The following is a 23,640-nucleotide window of genomic DNA, read 5'->3' on the forward strand; positions in this document are numbered from 1 at the left end:
CTCTCTCTCTCTCTCAAATACATTAAAAAAAAAAAAAAAAACCTTAAGAAAAAAAAATAAACAAGGCCAAAGTCCAGGGGCAGGGAGTATCCGCCACTCATGCAGGTGAGGAAAGAAAGAATATTTCTAAAAGATAAGCCAATCTACCATAAGCAATACTTGAGTTGTAAACACTGTGTGCTATTCATCTGATAAAAATCAATGATGACCCAGGTCCATTTCAGATCTAGATGGTGATGCAGATGTTTCAGGAGTCTTAAGTCAGGTTCATTCTCTCTCTTTCCCTTCTGCTGCTAAGAACTTCTGTTTTGCCATTTTTGTTCTGTGCTGGCTAGCTCATCCTGCAGCAGGACGCCAGCATGGTTGTCTCCTTACAAGAGTTTACTAGGGCACTGGACCACAACAGCCCATCTTTTCTTGGTTTTCCTTCAACTAGCTAAATTCCTCCTTGGTTTTTGAAAACACACGTCTGACCACTGCCCATTTTCCACCATACTTCAAAACTGAAAGGGGATGGCTTTTGCCTGCTTCCTTTACAAATAACCAGAGATGAAGATATTCCAGAACTCCCAAAATGTTTTCTTAAAATGCCAAATGATTATTTAAAGACACTTAAAAATTTTGCACAATGCAGTGTTGTAATTTGTAAAAATCTGTTTGCAAGTCTTAAAGCCACTCTCAACACCGTTGTAAGGATCTTATGAAATAACATTAAAGTGCTTTTAAGTTATTTCTTGAAAATAAGGGCGTCTTTAATATCTAAACTGAAACTTCAAAAACATTGACATACTTTAAAATACTGTTCAACCTCACATATTACTGGCGAGAGTGGTAAGTGACTCAAGTGGTATGGAGCTGCTCCAGTGCATTTACCACTTCTGGGAATTTACCATCCAGTTATACCTACACAAGTAGGGCGTGTGAATAAGGGTATGCAATGCAGTGCTGTCCACACAAAAGAAAAAAAAGTGACCGCAGGGGGGCCTGGGTGGCTCAGTCCATTAAGCATCTGACATGATTTCAGCTCAGAGTCAAGAGTTCAAACTAAGGGTTGGGCTCCATGCTGGGTGTGGAGCCTACTTCAAAAAAAAAAAAAAAAAAAAAAAAGGCTGGAAATAACCTAAGTATTATCAGCAGGGCACCGATAAAATAAACTATGGGACATGTCACAATGGCATATTATCTGTCTGAGAAAAAAAAAAAAGGAAGTTCCTTTTTATAAGGAAAGATCTCCAACATTCACTTAAGGTGGCAGCAGAGAGAGAAGGACGGAACAATGCATATAGTCCGCTACATTTCTATACGAAAGATGTAAAACAAAGTATTTGCTGGTGCTTGCGTGAGGAAATCCTGGAAAGATGCTCAGGAAACGACTATAACGTTACCCGCAGGGAGTCAGGGAGGGGGAATGATGGAAGAGAGAGGGGACAAGGATAGGAAGGAGTCCATCGGTTCAACGTTAACTTTCAGCACTTTGGGTTTTTTTTTTTTTTTTAAGATTTATTTATTCCTGAAAGACACACACACAGAGAGGCAGAGACACAGGCAGAGGGAGAAGCAGGCTCCATGCAGGGAGCCCGACGTGGGACTCGATCCCGGGTCTCCAGGATCCCGTCCTGGGCTGAAGGCGGCGCTAAACCGCTGAGCCGCCCGGGCTGCCCGACTTTGGTTTTTGAAATGGGTTAAAGTATCAACATTCAATGCAAACTTTTAAGAACAAAGTGTGGGATTCTGACTTAAATGTCACCAAGTACCAATCAGGTCCGGGTGCTCAGCAGTGCTCTAAGCCTGTGGGTGCAGCAGCAGCAGCGCTGGGATGTTTGGGAAAAAAACAACTTTGAGAAACCATCACACGGGCAATCACCGCACGCAAACCCGTGCTGGGAGCCGCGCAGGATCCCGAGGACCGGGCGCCCACCGTGGGGACCCAGGATGGGGAAAACCTTTAAGTCCTAACAGGTCGGGGGGAAACGAGAAGGCGCTCCCGGATAGGGACGCCGAGCGTGCGAGAGAAGCGTGAAGGTGCAACTCCACGGAAACGTCTGTTGACAGCAAAGCGCCGCAGCTCCCGAGGGGACCGCGCGCGGGCAGGCTGCGGTCACAGGCGGGTTAACGCCCGTGGGCGCCAGCGGCGGGCCGGACCGCGCCGACGGGGGAGGGGAGCGTTCGTGCGGCTGCGCGAACACGCGGGATTCTCGTGGTGCCGGGTGCACCAAATGGAAACATCCCCAGCTGTCCAGGGAGGATTCTAACCCACGTGCGTCCGGGAGGATGTGACGCACGGGAGGAGGCGGGGCCTGGGCGGCGTGCGTCTGCGCAGTACCGAGGGGGGCGTGGTTAGGGGGAACGAGCAGAAAGAGAAGCCGGGCGATGTGCGTCTGCGCAGTGCAGGGCCTGGGGACGAAGGGAGAACGGGGAGGGGTCTGCGCGACGGGCGTCTGCGCAGTACCGGGGGAGGGGCGGGGCCGAACCAGAAGCCGGGCGGCGTGCGTCTGCGCAGTGCGGCGCCGAGGGCTCGCGCTCGGGGGGCGTGCGTGCGTGCGTGCGTACTCACGTACGTCCCCGTTTAGGCCGGTTTGGGTTCGGTAGTCTCCGGCGCGGAGCTGCTGCCGACGGGCCCGAGGTGCCGGGGCTGTGGGCAGAGGCGAGGTTCGGGTCGCTGCGGGGGGCGCTGCGGGCGGCGCTGCGGGCGGCGAGGGAGCCACGGGCAGCCCGGAGCGGGCTTCGGAAGGGGGCACCGCAGGTCGCAGTCACGCCGCGCCTGCGGGCGGGCGGCCTCGGGCCCTCCGGGCTTGTGTGCATGGCGTCCCCCCAGTTTGTGACTAGTCCGTGCTCTGTTTGCTGACGTGGTTTCCTTAGCGTCTGTGTTGCGCGCACAGCGGACTCCCCAGAAAGAGCAGGCTGCAAACTATTGGGGCCCCGCTTGGCAGCTGCCGCTTACCGAAGAGCCAAGTGCAAAGAGAGGGTCCGGTTGCGTTGAGTTTACTGGGGGAATTCCCACCTTTCAGCATCATTTAAAAAAAAAAAATATGGTGAAATATTTAACACTGTTAACTTTCCAGAGGGTTTTGTGCAGTTATTGGAACTTCAAAGAAAATCCCCTCCAAAAATCGCAGACTGTGTGTAGCTTTTTGCCCATGAAATTAAGTTTGGACGTTTCTCTGAAAATAGTGCTTCCGAGAATAAGGCTTATCTCCCCGCATCGTGTGAAATGCAAGACCCCCCACCCCGTATGTGTGTTTTAGAAAGTACTGGTTGCAGTAAGTTTTGTATATTGAGTTAAAACAAAACAAAAAACATGGTCAGAGAAAATCCAAACGGTACTGACACGTGTTAGCAACCCTGCTGTGTTTTCATCTCAAAAATAACAGCAGTTGAAATTCTGTGTAAACCACTGTTAACCTTAAAATGCCTTTTTTCACGTACTGTTTTGTCTCTCAGGATCTTTTCCTTGGGACGCACTTAGTTACTTTGCTTAAAAATGTTCCTGAACTTGAGGTTTTTGACTATCTTAGGGTTGCCATGCAAGTGTTTTGAAAATCTTTTTTTTTCTTCTTCTTCTTCCAATTAAGTCTTTTAAAAATACAACATAAAAATGGCTTCGAAAAGAGCTCTGGTCATCCTGGCCAAAGGAGCAGAGGAGATGGAGACAGTCATTCCTGTAGATGTCATGAGACGAGCTGGAGTAAGTCCTCCCAACATTTTCCAGCCCTCCCCCTTTTCAAACATTTTTGGGTTTTGAAGGCATTTTTAATAATATTCAGTGTACTTTATAAAACATTTCAAACACAAAAATGCAGAGACTATATAACAGTAAATGCCTGTCTATTGTCCGCATTTAATATTTGTTAACATTTTGCCATATTTCTTGTAAATATGTAATTTTTTGTAACATTTTGCCAAATTTCTTGTAAATATTCCTCTTCTTGAGCAACAGATGCTTTAAAAAGAAATAAAGCATTGCACAGCCCTCTTTGTAAATTTCCTGGATACTATTCCCCTTCAGCCCCAGGGATAACTCTGTTCTCTCATTAATGTGTATCCATCCCACGGATGTCTTCAGAGTAGTGTTACACTACAATTACATTTTACAGTTCTAGTTACATCTATTTCTCTCTCTGTGTGTGTATACATATATATATATCCCTAGTGAACACTTGAATAGTATTTACTGATGCTAGATGATGCTCATCTAAGCACCTGAACTTGCTTAAGTCCTATAACAACCTTATGAGTTATTGACTGTCCTCGTTGTACAGTTGAAGAAACTAAGGCACAGGGACACTACATGAAGTGTCCATGTTGTTGTCTTAGTGAGGAGAAGAGCCAGTACTTAGACCCCAGCAGTCTGGCCCCAGAGTCTGTTAGCCCTTCATCTCTCTGGTTCTCGTAAATGAAGACACATCTAGATCCAGTTTTTTAATTTAAAATTGCTGCTTATTGTTACGTTGTATGAATATGCTGCTGTCTCTCCATTCTTTTGTTAGGGTATTTCAGGACATTGCAATACTCTAATACTCTTGTACAGGTTTCCTTATGCTAATGTGTGGGAGGTTTTCCTGGTTTTTATGCCCGAAAATGGAATTGCTTGGCCAAAGGACAGCCCATAGTTAGCATTACCAGATTTTGTCCAGTGACTCCCCAGAGTACCAGCGTGTGGGCCCACCAGCAGTGTAGGACAATCCCCATTTTCCCAGGACTAGCTCTTGGTTTTATTAACTTTTTGCAAGCTAAAGTAGTATTTCATTGTTCTTACTTGTCTTTCTATTTGAAGGAAATACCATGAGATTTAAATAGCAACAGTAACTTTGCAAGATGGATTATTAGCAGGATGTTGGCCCAAACCAGAAAGCTTGTGGGAGAAAGGACACTAACCAGGCAGGGGACCAGGATAGTATCTGTAAATCAGGACTGTCCCAGACAAACTGGGACAGACCTAGTTATTAAATATATTTAGCTAACTTAGTAGCTTAAAGTCAGCATGGTTTCATTGCAGTATTTCCTGCCAAGTTATTTTAAAACAGCAGCTGTGAAAATGTTACTCTAAATTTATGTTTCAATGTTAAATGTGATGACGTCTTTCTCTTAGATTAAAGTCACCGTCGCGGGTCTGGCTGGGAAAGACCCAGTACAGTGTAGCCGAGACGTCATCATTTGTCCTGATGCCAGTCTGGAAGATGCAAAAAAAGAGGTTTGTTATCCATACGTGGAATTATTCCTTCCTATGGCTTCTCTATCAGGTTCTTGAAATGTCTTTTGATTATATCTCAGGCTGTTAGCACAGACTTATTTTAAGGAAGTTACTTTCCTTGGATGTCTTCCCCACTATAATAAGCCCAGGGAAGTCAAGGACTCTGTATTCAAGGAAGCTGGCAGTTCCTGCTGCCTGTGCTTGGTGGTGGGACACTTTCATCAGTGTTCATCTGGCCTCAAAGGCCCCTTTGCCTCCTGTTATAACTTCATTACCTGATACAAAGAACCAACTGCCACATTTCCTGTTTCTTTATTTGAAAGCTGCTTTTTACCTTTCCATTTTCAGTGATATAGACATAGCTGTGTGATTTATTTTATGTGGAACAGCTTGTAGTTGATTAGTGGTGGGATGAAGAGAGGAATAAGAATTCTAGTTAAATTATGCTGCTTTTTCTTTATCTTGACCATTACCTTTGATGGCAACTAACACTTGGGACTCCATCAAGAGCTGAGGTCCCTTCTTCAGGAGCGAGCCCACCCAAACGTGCGTAGGCACTTTTACACACCCTTTCATGTAGTTCACTGCTTAATGGCCATTGTAATAGTGGGTGTGACTTGTATGCTCTTGGAGTGTCAACGTGACAGGAAAACAAGCAGAGCCAGCTCATGGATGCAGATCCATTTGTGCCTTGCGAAGGAGCCCAGAGCATGATTCCCATGCTCGCTGTCCTCAAATGCACAAGAGAAAAATTTATTCCTATCTAATAAATTCATGTATTTCAGTGCCAGATTGTGGAGTATAGGAGTATTGGTATTTACATACAAATTATTGAAACATTCTAAATAGCATGTTAAAAGTGGCTGAGTAGAAGAAAATATTCCCTCTGTTCTTTTTCATCTTGTGGTGTCTGGGTATTTTAGAACAGTGGTTACGTTTTGTGTCTGTTTATTCAGATTCTAAAAGGAGTGAAAGAAATTATGCACTTCACACTTTCTGTGTAGTTTGTAGTTTTGCTTGGTTTTAAAACGACAGGAGGATGTTCATTGTCTTTAAGAGTAATTCTAAGCAGTATGTGTTGCCCTAAGTGTGTACTAAATTTTCACTTTGTGATCTGCTAAATAACTAAATTTTAAAAAATCTTTTTTCACATCTTAAAATATTGTTAAACCAATTTCCATTTCATAATTTCAGCAAGTTTGGCCTCAGTAGGTTGCTGGGGGTGTTGGGTGTTTAGGACAATAAAATACTGCCATCATCTCCCCTAAGTCCTACTTCTCAAAGAGGTAAAAACTTGTCTGTGCCTTTCACTTAAAATTTGTTTTTTTTTAATTCTTTCTAAGATTGTGTGCATTCTTGTTGAAAAAATAACTCCTATACACTGTAGACTTACAGAAAGTCCAAATGTTAAATGTCCCTTTCTTATGTCCCCTTGCCACCATCCTGTCCTGTACCATACCCCATTAGCACCTGGCTGCCTTTTGTCTGTATCTATAGACCGTACACATGTATGTCAGGGGCATATACACACAACTGCCAACTGCATACTTTTTTTTTTTTTTTTTTTTTTTTTTTAAGTAAGCTCTAGACTCAATGTGGGGCCTGAACTCACAGCCCCTGACATTGAGTCACATGCTCCCCGGACTGAGCCAGCCACATGCCCCTTTTTTTCTTTTTAGAAGAGTGAGATCATGCTACACCTGTAATTCTGCAACATGGACATCCTTTCACATTACCATATTCTGATTTTTTTGCTAGTTACAACATTGTGTTGTAGGGATATACTTTGATTTATTTAACTACTCTTCTGTTAACAGTTCTTTGCTCTGACCCACATTTAGGACTGTCACTGTAGTGCACCTTTCAAATGAAATGTTTTCACTCTTTTTTTTTTTTTTTTTTTTTTTTGTCTTAACTACAGGGACCTTATGACGTAGTGATTCTGCCGGGAGGTAATCTGGGTGCACAGAATTTATGTGAGGTAAAGACCATATAAAGGAAGTATTTCAGTATCTGCATGTGTTATGTTGGTTTTGTTACTAAAATATTTCGGGAAGGAGGCTGGGAATAAACTAGGAGCAGGTGAAACAAAATGGTGTTCTAGCTTAAAAACATCTCTAGTGATATTTACTACACAAGTAAGTGGAATTGGTGGAACTATTATTTATGAACATATTCTGTGAATCTAATTTTGTGTTTCATGAAGGTTTAAGAGTAGAAAGCTAAGAGACCCTGGGGCTGGGGGCAGGGAGCTGCAGGGGACTGAAACTGCCAGCAGAGGTGAAAAATGGCATCAGAAGAGGCCACTGCTTCTTCATTGAAGTCTTCTGTGAGGGGTCCGCCTGCAGGAATAGCAGGAAAGGAAGAAGGGGCACAGCCAATAGATGTTTACAAAGCAGGTTGAGTCAGATACCTGGCACTCTGCCGGATCTTGTTCCTTGCTCTGCCATCTGAAAACACCATGCACCCTTCTCCTCCTTTCTCCCAGGATCACAAGATGGCAAGGGTCAATTTGCCCCAGAGAAGTTGCTTTTCTCATCTCATCTTTAAAAATATTAAAAAAAAAAAAATTAAAAAAAAGTATGCCTTTCTTTTGCAATAAATGCCTTGATCAGGTTTAACGGTGTAGAAAGAGTATGAATTTGCTAATTTTTCTATTAATGAGTTAGAAATATTGTCAGAAAACAGACTGAAGGTCTTGCAGTTTAAATTAAAAGCAGATCCTCCTAAGCTTTCCAGCTGGAGATTGGCTTGTGGCTTCATGATAACTTGATGTGTTTGGGGTTTCTTTGAATAGTCTGCTGCCGTGAAGGAGATACTGAAGGAACAAGAAAACAGAAAGGGCCTCATAGCCGCCATCTGTGCAGGTAATGGGCAGAACTGTCCTGGATAAAATGTGCTGTTGGTTTTCTTCAAAAAAAATGTGATGGGGTAGTCTCGAATTAGAAGGTTTTGTTCCAAATACCTCTTTCCCTTCAAAGCATGAAGGGTATCCGTCTTGGCATGTTTTGTTTGGGTAGCATGAAGTTGGTGTCATTTCAGAAACGAGTACAGTTCTTTTTTCTGCCTCTGTGTGCTTTTGGTCTATGTTCCGTGAAACTTAATGTTTTCCATGTTTGGTTGACCTCTGAGGAAAATAATGCCCTCTGGAATTCAGTAAACAGCTTGTTCCAGCAAATCTCTGTGCCAGAAAGTGTATCTGCCAGCAGCCAGTCAGCAAGAATCGGTCAGACATAAACATAACAGCTCTGTCCTGTTCTTGCCCTACGGATTCAGAGGCCTCGGGTGCTTTCCATCTGATCCTCAGTGCAAAGTGTTAGATTTTAGGCACCATGATATCTGTCACGTAATTTAGAAGAAGGTTGTTGGTGCTTCAGAGATGTCCCCACATCTTTTAAACTTAGTAATGATTTGATTTCTGATACCGTTGTAAAATTCAGTCTTAAATGCTCCAGCATTGTGATATTCTGCAATCTTGCATTTTTTCCAGAGTGTAATTTTAGCCAGTGCTTAGGTCTTTATGAAATGTTTGTCAAAACAACAAATAAAATGAATAAATGGATGGTTCGATCAAATGACATGATGTTTTGTTCAGTACAGTGGACTTGTTAAAGAAGTTATAAGCCGGGGATCCTTGGGACTTTGCATTAATTACAGCGGAGATTCTCAGAGTTCTTTCAAAAGTATCATAAGGTGAAAGCAGGTACTAAGACATTCTTTGCCCTCATTCTCACAGGAGTGACCTGACAGTGGGATGCTGCCATCATTTGGGTGTGGCATGTATGCTCAAGTATTGTTGTAAAAATCTCCGTTTTGATTTCTCACATGGCAGTTCCTGATAGCTGTAACCCACATAAAAGCTCAAGGGTCCTAAGACCTGGATATTCGAGGACCTTAGAGTGACCGTACTGGCAGGCCCGGTCCTTGGGTTCCAGCCAGCACTGGCCTCTTGACCTACCCTCAGGGCACAGGGCTTTCTGGCTGAAGGACACTGCAGTCACTGCAGCCCATGCAGCTCCATCCCTCTGGGTAGGAAGTTTTAGGTCCTGTTAGGTATGTGAGGACTTAGTTTCATTGCCCCCAGCACCTGGCCACAGCCTCATCCTTAGTTTCCCTAGTGGAAAGGAAGAAAGGAAGGGTTTGTGCTGGATTTGTTCCCTCATGCTCTGCTGAAAGTGAAAACCACATGTCAGTTGGTCCTTCTGTGTCGCTAAGGGGGCAGAATTATTAGCTACATCTGGCTCACTGTTTCATGCTCAAGCAGCTGGAAGGCCATGCTAAGGAGCTTAGACCTTATAATCGTTTAAATCGATGTTAGCCATAAACAGCACGCTAGCCTTCTGTTTGTGTTGTTGAATATCCTGTACTGTCCTCTGGGTACAGCAAAAATAGGAGATGTGATGAAAAACGAGGTGATTCATAAGTGTTGTAGTTAGGGGCTGGGAGCCGCGTACTGAGCTGAAAAAGTGTTTGCTTAGCCCCTGATGTGAAGGGACCAAAACCGAGACTGGAAGGGAGACTGTCTTGATCAGAAAATAAAATGATACTCACTCTGGGTCAGGGAGGGAAAGGAGCCTGGAGGTGAGGGGCCCAGGAGTTGTCAGGTGCCTGGCTGGCTGAGCCCTGGGACCTGGAGGGCCTGGGCTGACTGCGTGGTGTTCTCTCCGTAAATCACCACATGGTGGCGCTGTTGGCTTCAGTGTAGTGGCGGCCCGAGAGGCTCCTGTCTGCGGTGCCCTCTGCTCTCTCTCAGCTGGGTCCCTGCTGCAGACTCAGCAACATTTTCATCCGCCAGAGTCTCAAGTAATGGCAGGTAAATATCTCTTCTTGAATTCTCCAAATAGGATTTTTAAGCCCCAGAAAGCAGTAATTATGGGCTTACCATGATGAGTAAGGCGTCACTAAAGTCCTACATTCAACCAAAACAGAAATTTATTAACGTTAATGTAGGCAGCAGTTTTATTTGCTGAAGGCAACGGCCTAAAAATTCCTAACTCACTACGATTGCTCTCTCTTCACTGAATGGTTGCTTCTCAAGATTCACTTTTAAATCCAAGATCATGTAGAGAATTATTTCTTATATTTTAAAATCTTACAAAGGAAGAATGAAGGGTAATTGATGAGTCCATTCAAATAAAAATTGAGTGATAATTATTCAGTTTTTTACAGACTTAAAAGTTGCTACCATGGCTGTCTGGTATGTGGGATAAAATTAAGATGGAGAGAGAGACATCAAATCTATTTGAGGCTTTTGATTTAGGAGATATAAATCGGGACTTGGCCTGATGTCAGGCGGAAGGCTCATGTAATTAAGTATTATTTGTTGATCTTCCTGTGAACAGCAGCTGTGATCTAGCCGGTAGGTATAGTCTACAACTCCTTTTTCCTTGGAACTGTGTTGATAAATGAAAGGTCAGTGAGAGCAGGTGTGTGCATTGGCTGAAGCTAAAGCACACAGGCTGTGTCCTCGGGTCTTAGCCATGGCACCCTAACCCATTTTTCAAGGTCACATTGCTGTTCTGAAGCATATTTTTCTAGGTGTGACATGAGGCTTAGAGAAAAAAGTTAGAATAATCACTTTTTTAAAGTTTTAAGGCATCATAACAATGTTATAAAATAGTTTTGGTTCTCTCCTTATTTGGGGACCATTACTGATATTTGTGCATGGTCTTAAGTGGTTTTTAATAAAGAAATGCTAGTACCCTTACGTCTCAGACTTCTAGACAGTTCACAGAGCTGGACAATGTCCTGTTCATTGTGGTAATCCTACCGCCTGGGATGTTTGTGTAGGTAAGTGGAGGGATGACTGCTAATCTTTCATTTTCAAGTAGAAAACCGTAGTCTGAGATAGCAGTCAAATCCAAAGCACTGGCTGCCTTTCATGTGCGACTAGATTATTTGCTAAGAGGAAGGCCTTGGTGGCCTCCCCTCTGACCCCTGGGACCCTTGCCTGCAGTTCCTTGAGCGGGGCCACACTCTGTTTATCTGGATGCTGCTTGGTAGGATTTATGATTAAATGGGTATTGTTGTGTTTTGAGTTTGTATGCTTTTGCCAGATGTGCCGAGCAGATGGTTTATTATAAACATACTTTACCTCATATGAAAAAGTGTTTAATTTCAGAATCATAAGTATATTTTAGGTAAAAAGCCTCCTGGTTTTGAGGAATACTTCTGCTGCTGCAATTTTTAAACCATTGGTTTTTTTGTATCCACTCTGAAGTCTTTTTTATTAATCTTTTTAGGTCCTACAGCTCTTTTGGCTCATGAAATAGGTTTTGGAAGCAAAGTTACAACACACCCACTTGCTAAAGACAAAATGATGAATGGAAGTAAGTATATGCTTCTATTTTCAATATACAGAAAGACCTTCTCAGCTGCTATTTAGTATTGTTTCCCACCCAGGATAACCTTGTGTAGGGGGACTCTAGGAGTTCAGGTGTGGGGTGTTCCTTGCTTTCTTCTCAAGTGTTCCACCTAGAGAGGTAACAGGCAGTGGGGCAGAGGTGGTGCATGCCTGTCTCTGTTTGTGCCCTGATGGGGGTTCAGGGACTAAGTGAAGGCCAGCCAGAGACCCGATTGTCCTCAATGGGAATGATTATGAAATGCCAGGTTAACTAGGATTTTTTTACTAAACACTTTGCCAGCAGCCTGAGGGTAAACTTTAAACCTCGACAGCAATTTCAGAAAATGCCCTTTTGCCCACAGTCCAAAGTAAAGTGAATATTACTCTCTTCATGGGTGGCAGGTCTGTTTCCTTGGGTGACAGGGTTTTGTATTTATTGTTTTATTTTTTCTTAGATTTATTTACTTTTAGAGAATGTGAGTGGTGGGGAGGGGCAAAAGGAGGGGAACAAGCAGACTTCCCCGCTGAGCATGGAGCCCAGTGAGGGGCTAGATCCCAGGACCCTGAGATTGTGACCTGAGCTGAAGCCAAGAGTCAGTTGCTCAACTGACTGAACCAGCCAGGCACCCTCTTGGATAACTTGTTTCTTTCATAAATACCAGCTAGACAGCTAATTTTTATTAATTTATCTTTATAAGTATAATTTTTATTCCAGGTAGAGTGCAGATGGTATGGGTAGGGGGTGAAGTAAAAACATACATATGCCTTTTCTTACTTCCTCACCCCTTTTCTGATTTCAGAGGTAACTTTTGTTAGAAAGTTCTCTGTGTAACCCCAGGATTTTTTCTGCACATACTCTTTATCCTTTACAGTTTAATATTTTTACTCAAATGAGATCTGCTAAATGTATTGTTCTCCAGCTTGCTTTTTAAACTTAAGATTGTATCTTTTTGGCAGTGGGGGAGGGGGTCATCTATTGAATATTTCTTTAAGTAGAGAGCAATGGCAAAGCAGTATAACTATCTGAATGTACAACTATGTACTGACTGATCCTCCCTCATAACAGCTAACGCTTCTCAGTGTGACATTCCGAACACCAACCAAATAGTGTCTTTTGTCAGACAGGTGGTGTTTTCCTCTGCCGTCTGTCCGTGGAGTGTCTGTAACAGAGGCAGAGGCCCAGGAACTTGCACAGAGAAAGAAAACTCACACTAGTGTGGGTCATTGCAAGAACATCTAAAATTTCCAGTTAGAAGCCAAAAGTGGTTCAGTTGGCATTCGGCCAGCAAGGAGACTGTGACTGGCTCCAGGTAAAACATCAGCCAGCCTTATTTCAGCGAATAAAGAAAAAGACAAAACAGTAACATCAGCACTGCTTTGGAAACATCTGTGCCAGAGATACATTTTCTCCCCTCTTTCAGTCCTGCTGGAGGCTGGTTCTGAACTAAAACAACAAAGAGGGCCGTAGCATCTCTTACACTCTCTCTACAGCCACGTGAGGTTGTACATTTTCACTGTAGTGCTTTTTCCTTCTAAGTAACAGACCTTGCTTTTTAGAGCAGTGTTAGGTTCACAGCAGAATTAAGCAGAAAATGCTGAGTTCCCACACATGCCCTGCCCCCCCGCCAGTCTCCCTGCCTTCCTCTCCCATACCAGAGCAGTACCTGTGTTACAGTCCATGAACCTACCCTTATGCGTTGTCAGCTCCCCGAGTCCATCATTTATCTAAGTGTTCGTGCTGTTGCACGTTCTGAATATTTTTTTTCCCAAAGATTTTATTTATTCGTGAGAGACATAGACACTGTCATAGGCAGAGGGAGAAGCAGGCTCCATGCAGGAAGCCTGATGTGGGACTCAATCCCAGGTCTCCAGGAGCACACCCTGAGCCAAAGAGACAGAACCACTGAACCACCCAGGTGCCCCAGATTGTGAATATTCTTAAATTTGATCCAAATTAGTATTTTCTTAAAAGTCTCTAACTTTATTTTAGTTGTTAGAAAGATAGTAAGTTGTCAGTAAAACCATCTGTGTGAAAAGTTATTTTTTTAATTAAAAGGCCCTGGCTGCTGGGTATTTTTTAATGTAGAAATAGAATTTACTTGGAGCTAATAGGTTCTGGAGAGTCAGATTGGAATCAGGCTTCCTTTTTAGTAGTTACAACATTTGGGGGGAAGGGTCGAATAGTAGGCCACGTTCCTCCTTTATCTGAAGGTGGATCTGTTGTGTCTATTTCCCTGTAATGCCTCAAGAACACTGAGGTTGATTAGGAATAGAGGAAGATTAGATTGTTAACTCTCAAGGTTTATAAAGTACATTCACAAGCATTATCTCCACTGGTGCCTAGCAAGGCAGGTACTGACTTCACAAATGAGGATACCGGCTCTGAGAGGCCAGGCGACTTGCCCAGAGTCAGGCTGGAACTCTGGCCCCGCCTCTGTCCCAGTGAGGCTCCCACACATGTTTAAGTTACGAGGTATTGAGTTCAGCCAGTAAATCCTACTGTGAGGGGGAAAAAAAATGTTTGAAACATCTGCCCCTTCAGAGCGCTCCAAGAAGTGGAGCTGTCGTCACCTCCTGGGTGTCTCCTCTGATCCTCCTCCTTGTCCTCATCATGTACTTAGATCAGCGTGACATTTTTGCTCAGATAAGCAATTCAGTCTGAAGGACAAGGTCTTCCTGTTTCTCAGTTCTTAAATGAAGAAATAATGACTTTGATAATCTTTTCATTTCCTACCTGTCCATTGTTCTAGCAAGCATCTGAAGGCCCCATCCTGTAGCTGAGCAGTGAAGAGCTGCGTCCCCTGGGCCAGGCCCTGTGGGTGTGGCTCCTGGCTGTGGGCGGTCTCCTTCCCCCGCCCAGCCTCGGTTTCTCACCTGTCCTCTAAGGATCCCAGTGCCCCCCCCCCCCCCACATGGCACTGTTGACAGGCCCTGTGAGTTACTGTGTGTGTAATGCACACAGAATGTTGCCTGGCACGAGCCTGCACAGGGGAAGGGGGGAAGCTGGTCCATGCCCAGCTCTGGGCTGAGTACCCTGTTGTAATAACACTACCACTTGGTCCTGGTATCCATGTGACTGGACTCCCATAGCAGTCCTGGGAGGTTGGTATCCTCCCCATTTTACAGAAGAGGAAAGTGAGGCTCAAAGAGATCAGACACCTACTATGGGATCCCTGGGTGGCGCAGCGGTTTGGCGCCTGCCTTTGGCCCAGGGCGCGATCCTGGAGATCCGGGATCAAATCCCACGTCGGGCTCCCGGTGCATGGAGCCTGCTTCTCCCTCTGCCTGTGTCTCTGCCTCTCTCTCTCTTTCTCTCTCTGTGACTAAAAAAAATAAATAAATAAAATAAAAAATCTTTTAAAAAAAACAAAACAAAAACAAAAACAAAGAGATCAGACACCTACTAAACATCAGCCCTCAGAGTTGAACCCAGAGCTGCTGTGCTCAGAGGTCAGTGACTTCCTTAAGGGGCTAGATGGTAAATATTTCAGGCTCTCAGGGACTTCAGGTCTGTATAGCAAGTGCTCTGCTGTTGCAGAGCCACTTACCTGGTAGGTGCCATGTGTGCCGGTAAAAGCAGCTGTTTGGTGCTAACCCCTTGTGTCTAGGGTCCCCGGTTGGGTTTCCTTTGAAGAGACTTCCCGGCTTTGGGGTGCTTGCTTAAAGTTAACAAGAAATTAATAACTAATGCTTTATGCCAGTGACTGTGGGGTGTAGATATGCAGAGTTCCCCAGTCTGAATCAGCTGTGTGTATGCACGGGGCTGGTGGGCCTGGTGGGCCTGGTGTGTGTGCGTTGTCTTTGTCTGTCCTTGCCACTAGGTGGAGGTAGTTGGTAAGTGTAGACCTTTTTGCTCTTCCTGGTTGAAATTTTGAACCATGGAACCTTGAAATGTCTTTAACTAGTCTAAGCTGTGTTTGTAATATTTTGCCCACGAAGAGATTGTCCGGTGAGCCATTTAAAAATTGCCTCACACCGCCGCAGTCTGGGCAGTCCATCTCGTAGCTCTGGGAGACTGGACCCAGCCGGTTTTCTGGTTTAGCATCTAAAATTGTCTTGGCCTGGTTTAACCATCAGTAAATGACGTTAGATTTTGCAAGCCTTTTCCCTTCAAACTAGAGGTCCTCTTCTCTACAGTAGTGTAACTAGTGTACATTTGTGAAGTGCTGTATTTGGGTTTTTCAGTGGGTGACTTGATCTCTGGTGGGGTTAGTAAGATAGCAACTACTCTAGGTGTTTGTGATCACTGGGAAAGGGCGTGAACAGCAGAAGAGTGGTGTCTGTGTGGCGCCGCCACCCCCTCCATCACCTAGGACAGACAGCTAGAGTCATTCTCCCCACCTTCCCACGTTCAGTCCAGCGCTGAGCTCTGGGCATTTTGTCTCTAAGAGTTTTCGCAAACCTTCATTTCTTCCCTGTCACCACTGTCCATACCCAGGTCACCAGTAGCTCCTACTGTCTTCTTTGGTTCCTTCCAGTCCAGTCTCTGTGCAGGCCAGACCCAGAGGGGACCTGCCCAGCAGGATGTGGATTACAGAGTCACCTTTAGGTGCTGGAGAAAGTTGGCAGAGGTTTCTTCTGGGAACAGAACTGTCTATGTTCTGATATAAACTTTGGAAAGGTGACATTTTTTGTGGGCTGAGCAGGGAGTGGAAAGAAGGGCAGCTGGATCAGAGGGCTAGAACACGGAGATCCTGCATGAAGGCAGCAGATGCAGAGAGGAGAAGACAGGAATGTTCATAGGTTCGCCTGATACTTAGGGGCATCTCCATGGTACTGTTAGTGTTCTAGGCCACAGGAGGCTGATGGAGGCCCAGCTTTTTCTTTTTTTTTTTTTTTTACTTTTTTTTTTTTTAAAGATTATTTATTTATTCATTAGAGACACAAAGACAGAGACACAGGCAGAGGGAGGAGCAGGCTCCTCACAGGGAGCTTGATGCGGACTCGATCCCCGGACTCCAGGATCACACCCTGAGCCAAAGGCAGATGCTCAACAGCTGAGCCACCCAGGTGTCCCAAGGCCTAGCCTTTTAAAGAGCAGACAGCAAACGGGGACTATTTTCATATCGTGTCAGTGCTGGGAGGTACCTGAGGGACCCAATTGAGGGAGGGATCACATATGGCTTCCTCTGAGGGGTGGTGGGAGGAGGTGAGAGCTTTCCAGGCAGTGGGAGCAGGGGGGCCAGGAAGTGCCAGGTGGGAGCCCAGTGGGAACAGGTTGGGGAAGGAGGGGGGCCAGGTCATGAGTTCAGGCCTAGTCAGTCCATGCACAGGGTGGGTTTGCTGACGACTTCTGTAGAGGGTAAGGCATTGGGGAAGCTGATGCTGAGGAAGCCCAGCTTTGTGGCTGTGATTTGTCCATATGTCACATCATTCACCGAATTCAAATATAGGAGAAGCACATTCTTGTTTTATTATATTTGCCTCCAAAAAGCCAGTTGGGGAACATGGAAGGGGGTGCCCAAGAAATGAATGGTTGCTCCCTCCGTGCATCCGCCTCCTCCCCTGCCTGCGTGTCCTATGTAATTTTTAGAACATTGGTTGTTTTTGAGACGGCAGAGTGTGTGTGATACAGGCAGTCTGTACCAGGGATTCTGTGACAGGTAGTATGTATGACAGGCAGTCTGTGTGACAGGGAGTCTCTGTGACGGGTAGTCACAACCCTGTGTCACAACACAGGGTCTGTATGGTAGGAAGTCTGCTTGGCAGGCATTTCTGTGACAGTCTGTATGACAGGAGTCTGTAACAGGCGGTCTGTGACAGTCTGCGTGACAGAGTATGGTAGAGAATCGGTGTGACAGGGAGTCTGTGTAACAGTTTATATGATAGGTTGTGTGTGACGCGGAGTCTGTACAATAGGAAGTCTGCTTGGCAGGCATGTCCACTCTCTTACATGGAGTATGTGTGACACGGAGCCTGCTTGACAAGGGGAAGGGAAGGTGGGCCTCTCAGGAGGGAATAAATGGTTTTCAAGAAAGATGAAAGGGCCCTTGGGAGAACAGATGGGAGGTGTGGTTGTTGGTGACAAAGCCTGTGTGTGGCGTGGACTTCTGGTCTCCTCTCCCAGGACATGAGTCCCTCCTCCCCAGTTGATGGACTCCTGAGGGGACACGACAGCCGAGGAGGACCTGTCTTCAGGCGGTAGAGGGGGCTCCAGCCTCTCCCAGCCAGTGCCGTTTTGCAAGGGCCTTCAGCTCAAAACATTTACTGCTGGTGGCAAGACAGCACGTTCTGAGGTGGCAGGCGCTGCTTACCTGCCGGCATGCCAGTGTTCGGGCGGACCCCTGAGCATCTGTTGATGATAGAAACGTGAATAATCGGCCTTCACTCCTACTCACCCTCGCACGTACAAGGCCTTTCGCAACTGCTTTTAACCTAGGTATCCTTATCTATTTCATTTCAACAGCTGTTTGTCCTCGCCTCCCTGCGGCAGGCGGCTGCTTCAGTCTCGGCACCTCCTTGCCAGAGCTCCGAGTGCCTCCCGAAGCTTCTCCTGTGGCTGGCGACAGGGTGGCTTTTGGTTTTTTGAAATTTATATGAGCCTGTTAGGATGTAACCCTTTTTTGTTCTTACTTTGAAGGTCATTACAGCTACTCTGAGAACCGTGTGGAGAAGGACGGCCTGATCCTCACGAGCCGTGGGCCTGGAACCAGCTTTGAGTTTGCGCTTGCGATTGTCGAGGCGCTGAGCGGCAAGGAGGTGGCTGACCAAGTGAAGGCCCCGCTCGTTCTTAAAGATTAAAGCAGAAATCTTCGATGATGAAGTAGAGAAATGTGCCGTTTGTCATCCTTCTCACTGTGTTCACTTTAAGCAAAATGGGCAGTTCCCGCGCAGTCTGGCTGTGAAGTGGCAGCCTCACCAAGCTTCCCCACCTGCGCCCAGGTCCTCATGGTCCTGAGCCTTGATGGCAGAGTAAATGGCATTTAGCAAACTACTGGTTGTTACTCCATTTATCCCTCAATTCCTCCTTTTTGTGTGTGAAACCAAATTCACTGTCAGCGTCACTTGCAGCTGGTAAGTGTTGATACAACGACTGAGATAAAAGAGCAGTGAACATGTTTGACATGGCAAGGAGGAAAAGCAAAGATTTAAGAAGCTTGTGATTTTCCCCCCATTTGTTAATTGTATATTGTTAATGTGCTATTAAAAATACCAGTGAAGTTGTTAGTCGTAGTGGATTTTTGCGACCACCTCCTTTTCCCGCTGCGGAAAGGGCCCTCAGAAGTGAAAATGTTTCGAGGTCTGTTTTCCCTTTTTCAGGGAACAGATTCCAGGGGCTGACGTGTGTGGCCTGGGCCCACCAGCCAGAGCCCCCTCTGTCCCTGTCCACAGGACCCTGGGGAATCGCGTCAGCTGGTGGGACTCCATCCTGGGGCCACTGGCTGCCATCCTGGGGTCACTGAGGAGAGCCTGCCCAGACACGCTGAGAACAGTACCTGACCTGGGAGCCAGCTGTAAGCCGAGCAAGAACGGCTCTTGGGTTGTTCACAGAAGCCATCAAATTCCCTTGGCTTTTCTGTCTCACCACTAGCTCCAAAGGGCTGGAGGGGGGAGGTTCAGGCTGCGGACCACAGAGCTGGTAAGTACAACTCTTACCTGAACAGCCTCTTCGGGAGATACCTTCTCTTCCTTCCTCTTTCTTCTACCCCTTCCCGCCTCTGGCAAAGAACAAATGACAGCAAGCTTTCTGGAAAGGCCAGCTGGTGACTATTTTAAACCTGTGGGCCATACAGTCTCTCACAATGACTCGATGGGCCTTGTAGCCCCAAAGCAGCAGACAAGACACGTTGGGCAATAATCCTGGTTGTGTTCCAACAAAATTTACAAAAGCAGGCAGCTGTGGTGATTTGGCCCTCAGGCCATGCTTTGCTGACCCCTGGCCTGGGAGGCAAGGCAGATAATTTTTTTTTTAATGCAGACCTGTAACTGTTTATCATATGATAAACTATTGAAGCTATGGAGACTGCTAAGGGAGAGAGAACAGGAGAGACCGTCCTGAGAAGAAAGTAGGGTAAGGAGGCAGTGGTGGGTTACTCTCTGCAGCTGGTTAGAAGAGGCCTCTCTGGAAAGGGACCTCGGAAGCTCTGGAGACTTGGGTGTGAATGAGGCAGGTTTGGTAGCATTCCAGGAAGGAGAAGCCGGAAGTGCAAAGGGCCTGAGGCAGGAGCACAGGAGGTGTGGAGGGACAGCAAGGGGGCTGGTTGAGGGGGGAACTCGAGGAGGTGAAGTTGGGGAGGCAGCCAGAGCCAAGGCTTGGAACTGACTCAGAGCCATCAAGGAGGAACCCAGTCCTACTTGGCTCAGAGGCCCTGCTGAGAAGGGCTGCTGTGGGCCCCTGGGTGGGAGGCTTGAGGCATGGTGCGGAAGGCAGTGGTGGGGCGCCTGTGCACCCGCAGGGGAAGAGGCGTGCACCTGGGGCATGTGGCCGCATCTCCTACTTGAACACGGTCAAGTGGAGCCTCTGTCTGGAGCAGGACGAGGTGGTTGGTGGTGGGCGGGGTGAATTTAGAGCAGTGTTGGACGAACTTGAGGTGTCTATAAAATACACTTTCAGGGCAGCCGGGGTGGCTCAGCAGTTTAGCGCCGCCTTCAGCCCAGGGCCTGATCTTGGGGATCTTGGGGGACCTGGGATCGAGTCCCATGTCGGGCTCCCTGCATGGAGCCTGCTTCTCCCTCTGCCTGTGTCTCTGCCTCTGTCTCTCTCTGTGTCTCTCATGAATAAATAAAATCTTAAAAAAAAAAAATACACTTTCACTAAGGAAAGAGAAACCAGAAAGTCACAAATTACTGACCTGAGAACAGTGAGCATTTGTAAACTCCTGAGTTACTTGGGTTTGACCAGCTGCCTGGAGCTCCAAATAAGCCCCCTGGAATTTTAGCCGGATCTACAGAAAGGATCTACAGGAAGGGAACCATCAAGTAAAGATTTGAATTTTTGTGCCCTTAGGGCAGCCAGGAAAGGTGGTTGCAGAAGGGACAATGAAGGAGCGTTTCTAAGAGGATCCTTTATCAGGGCTCAGGTGTTGTAGGGAAGGGTTTTCCCCTGACAATGTTCGGGCAGGGGCAGCACAGCCGCCTTATCTAAACCTAGGCCCTTTCTGGCTGGGTCGAGAATTACTGGCTTGAGGCACGTTGATAAGAGCCTCCACCCTCTCCAGCTACTGCTTTTCTGTGCTAAACACACCTGCCTCCTCCTAGGAAGCTGGGGAGAGGGGGGACCAACAAAACCTGGGGACATTTGAAAATACCTGGTGTTGGAGCTTAGGAGTGTGGTCTGTCCAGCCTGCCTGGATGACCCCCGCCTAGGCTTGGGGTCACCGAAGGTCAAAGGTGGTGGGACTTTGGCCCCCACTTGGTGCGCTCTCCCTTAGGGTCACTGGCCGCAGCTTTGAGCACTCCCTCAGACTCCCCGTGTCGCCCTGATGGTTATGGAGGAGAGCGGCTCCAGAACTTCAGCTCCAGCCTGGAGCTCAGTCTCCCTGAGAGAGGAGAAGACATCCTGGCAGGACACCTTCCTGGGGCCCATGGGAGGTGACAGCCACACGGCTCTTCTGAAGGGGATGACTGTAACTGTCCCTCAGTGTGATTTAGGGTACGTGAGAGGCTCTGATGGAGTCCCCAGGTGCTGAATAGCAGGACAGGGAAGGAGCCACAGCTTTCTGAGTCTACTGTGTACCAGTCACTGAGCCGGGTGACTCAATTCTTTCACACTTTATGCAAGAGTGTCACCTCATTCTGCTCCTTGACTGGGCTCTGATTATTTTGGAGAGAGAGTGTTGTCTAGCAGTACGGAGACATTTCCCACGCTACCCCCTTCAGCAGCATCTCCAGCACCAGCAGCCCTACAGCGCGCCACTGAGGTTGCCATCCCTCCAAGAAAGGAGAAAAACCTCGTCCTTTCAGAGGTCGAGACCCTGTCTGTCCTGTGCTTTATAGGATCGAAGGCCACAGTACAAGGGCAGTACATTTCTTACACTGTGAAACGTTCAGATGTAGAGTGTTATGTTTACTGTCTCATTTTAGAATCTGGTTACATCTTTTCTATCCTATAGTGTCTGTTCCCCAAGGAATGAGGTGAACATTAAATTTTCCTGCAGGGCATCTGGGTGGCTCAGTGGTTGAGGTCTGCCTTCAGCTCAGGGTGTATCCCGGGGTCCTGGGATCGAGTCCCGCATCGGGCTCCCTGCATGCAGCCTGCTTCTCCCTCTGCCTATGTCTCTGCCTCTCTCTCTGTGTCTCTCATAAATGAATAAATAAAATCTTAAAAAATTTTTCTTTCTGCAGAATAATCTGGGTTTTTTTAGGAAATTCCTATCTTTGCTCTTAGGGGACTCTATGAAGTCCCGCCTGCCTGCCAAGTCCTCAGCCTCCTTCATGGGGCCAGCTGTGAGGTGCAGGAAGGCGCAAGAAATCCTAGTGTTTGCTCCTAGGGCGGGGTCCTTCTGGAGCTGGCCCTTGGCACTGTCCCGGTTCTGGCCCCGGGCTCCCCTGGGACCTGGAGGAAGGCTTCACGTGCTCACCATTTCCACCATGGCTATCATCTTCATCATCACCACCCCCTCTGCTTCCTGCAGCCTGAAGGGGCTGCTCCAGGTTCCCGAACCAGTCCTGGGCAGGCGGCAGTGATCAACGAGCCAGATGAGGTTGCCCTGCCAGCCCTCATGGGCTGCTGCTTTATTTTGCTTTTTCAGTTCTGCGTCCTCGGGTCTTCTCTTTTTAAAACACAATCTGTTTTTGAGTTTCGGTCTGCTCTTGGAAATTTTTACTAGGCTTAAAAAGAACATGAGAGGGGCACCTGGCAGCCTAAGTCAGTGGAGCGCAGTACTCTTGATCTTAGGGTCATGAGTTTGAGCCCCATGTTGGGGGTAGAGATGACTTTTTTAAAAAATACAAATAAAATTCTTTAAAAAAAAAAAAAAAAGTGGGCAGCCTGGGTGGCCCAGTGGTTTAGCGCCGCCTTCAGCCCAGGTCCTGATCCTGGAGACCCCAGATTGAGTCCCCCATCGGGCTCCCTGCATGGGGCCTGCTTCTCCCTCTGTCTGTGTCTCTGCCTCTCTCTCTCTCTCTCTCTCTTTCATGAATAAATAAATAAAAATCTTAAAAAAAAAAGTCAAAACGAAAAGTTCATTGTCTTAAAGAACAAAGACAAGAACAATGTTGTAGGTAATGCAGGAGCCATGCACAGGCACAGCCCCCTGGGTGGGGATGAGAGGATCTGGGGAGCTAGAGCAACCAGGCTCAGGGCTCTGGGCCTCACTGGGTCCACATCTCTGTGTGAGTGTTTTTTTTTTTTTAAAAGCCAGATAAAGGTGAGCATGCCATAAAAAGCATGCTTGTCTGAGGTTTCTTCTTTCAAAGGGAGAATCATTTCACCACGTTTACCCAAGAGAAAGTCATGCTTTGTTTTTACAGCCAGATGGAATGTAGCCGGTGTCTGTTCTAACTTCCTGTGTTCTGAGGGTCTGTCCTTCCAGGCCGGCTATTGTAGGGAGGCCTTGGACCCCGGCTGTCCTGAGCCCCGGGCCCCAACACCACCTGCGGGTCTATTTCACAAAAAGCAGAATTGTCCCCCTGCGTTGCCGAATGACGCCCCGGGAACGCAGCCTTGGGAAGGGTGACTCGCCAGGTGGGAGGCTGGTAGAAGATGGTCCACCAGCCTTGGGGCCTGAGACCATCCCTTCCTGCGCATTGAAGCTGCGAATCAGTGAGAGAATAAAATGTGCGGGTTCGAGAGTAGGAATGAGGTCATCGTCTTTTCTAATACCTGGTTATACTTCCACATCCCTTATCCAAGAATGACAGCCACTCAGCACACTTAGGGCCCAGCAAATTACCTCTGGATCGTGGATAATACTAGGTCATTATGCCATGAGCCATCTAGCTCAGTGCCACCTGAGTCTTAAAACGCTTTTTAAAAAATGTAATTATACCATGGATACGTCAATACCTGCTCGTTGGAAAAGACTCAGATGACACATGAATGCACGAAGCAGGACCTGGAAGTGCTCCCTTATGCCCTCCCTCACCCCAGCCTTGCCCCAGAGTCCCACTCGGGTCTCTCTTCCAGCCTGGTTTCTATGAACTTACAAACGTGTGATAATACACA

General features: G+C 46.7%; 1 protein-coding gene across 3 annotated transcripts; it reads left to right on the top strand.

The window, feature by feature from the left end:
- The first annotated feature begins 2,450 nt into the window (after positions 1-2,450).
- Positions 2,451-18,701, top strand: PARK7 (Parkinsonism associated deglycase). Of its 3 annotated transcripts, none has more exons than XM_026005085.2 (7): positions 2,451-2,623; positions 3,573-3,685; positions 5,090-5,191; positions 7,113-7,172; positions 7,989-8,058; positions 11,434-11,520; positions 18,115-18,701. In XM_026005085.2, the coding sequence occupies exons 2-7, from the start codon at positions 3,596-3,598 to the stop codon at positions 18,273-18,275; spliced, it is 570 nt and encodes a 189-aa protein (XP_025860870.1). In that variant the 5' UTR covers positions 2,451-2,623; positions 3,573-3,595; the 3' UTR covers positions 18,276-18,701. The 3 variants fall into 3 exon arrangements, with proteins under 3 accessions (XP_025860870.1, XP_072587304.1, XP_025860869.1); XM_072731203.1 differs by having other exon boundaries at positions 2,479-2,554; XM_026005084.2 differs by having other exon boundaries at positions 2,497-2,649.
- Positions 18,702-23,640: the final 4,939 nt, after the last annotated feature.

The sequence above is a fragment of the Vulpes vulpes genome, chromosome 12 (assembly GCF_048418805.1).
Source record: "Vulpes vulpes isolate BD-2025 chromosome 12, VulVul3, whole genome shotgun sequence".
NCBI lineage: Eukaryota > Metazoa > Chordata > Mammalia > Carnivora > Canidae > Vulpes > Vulpes vulpes.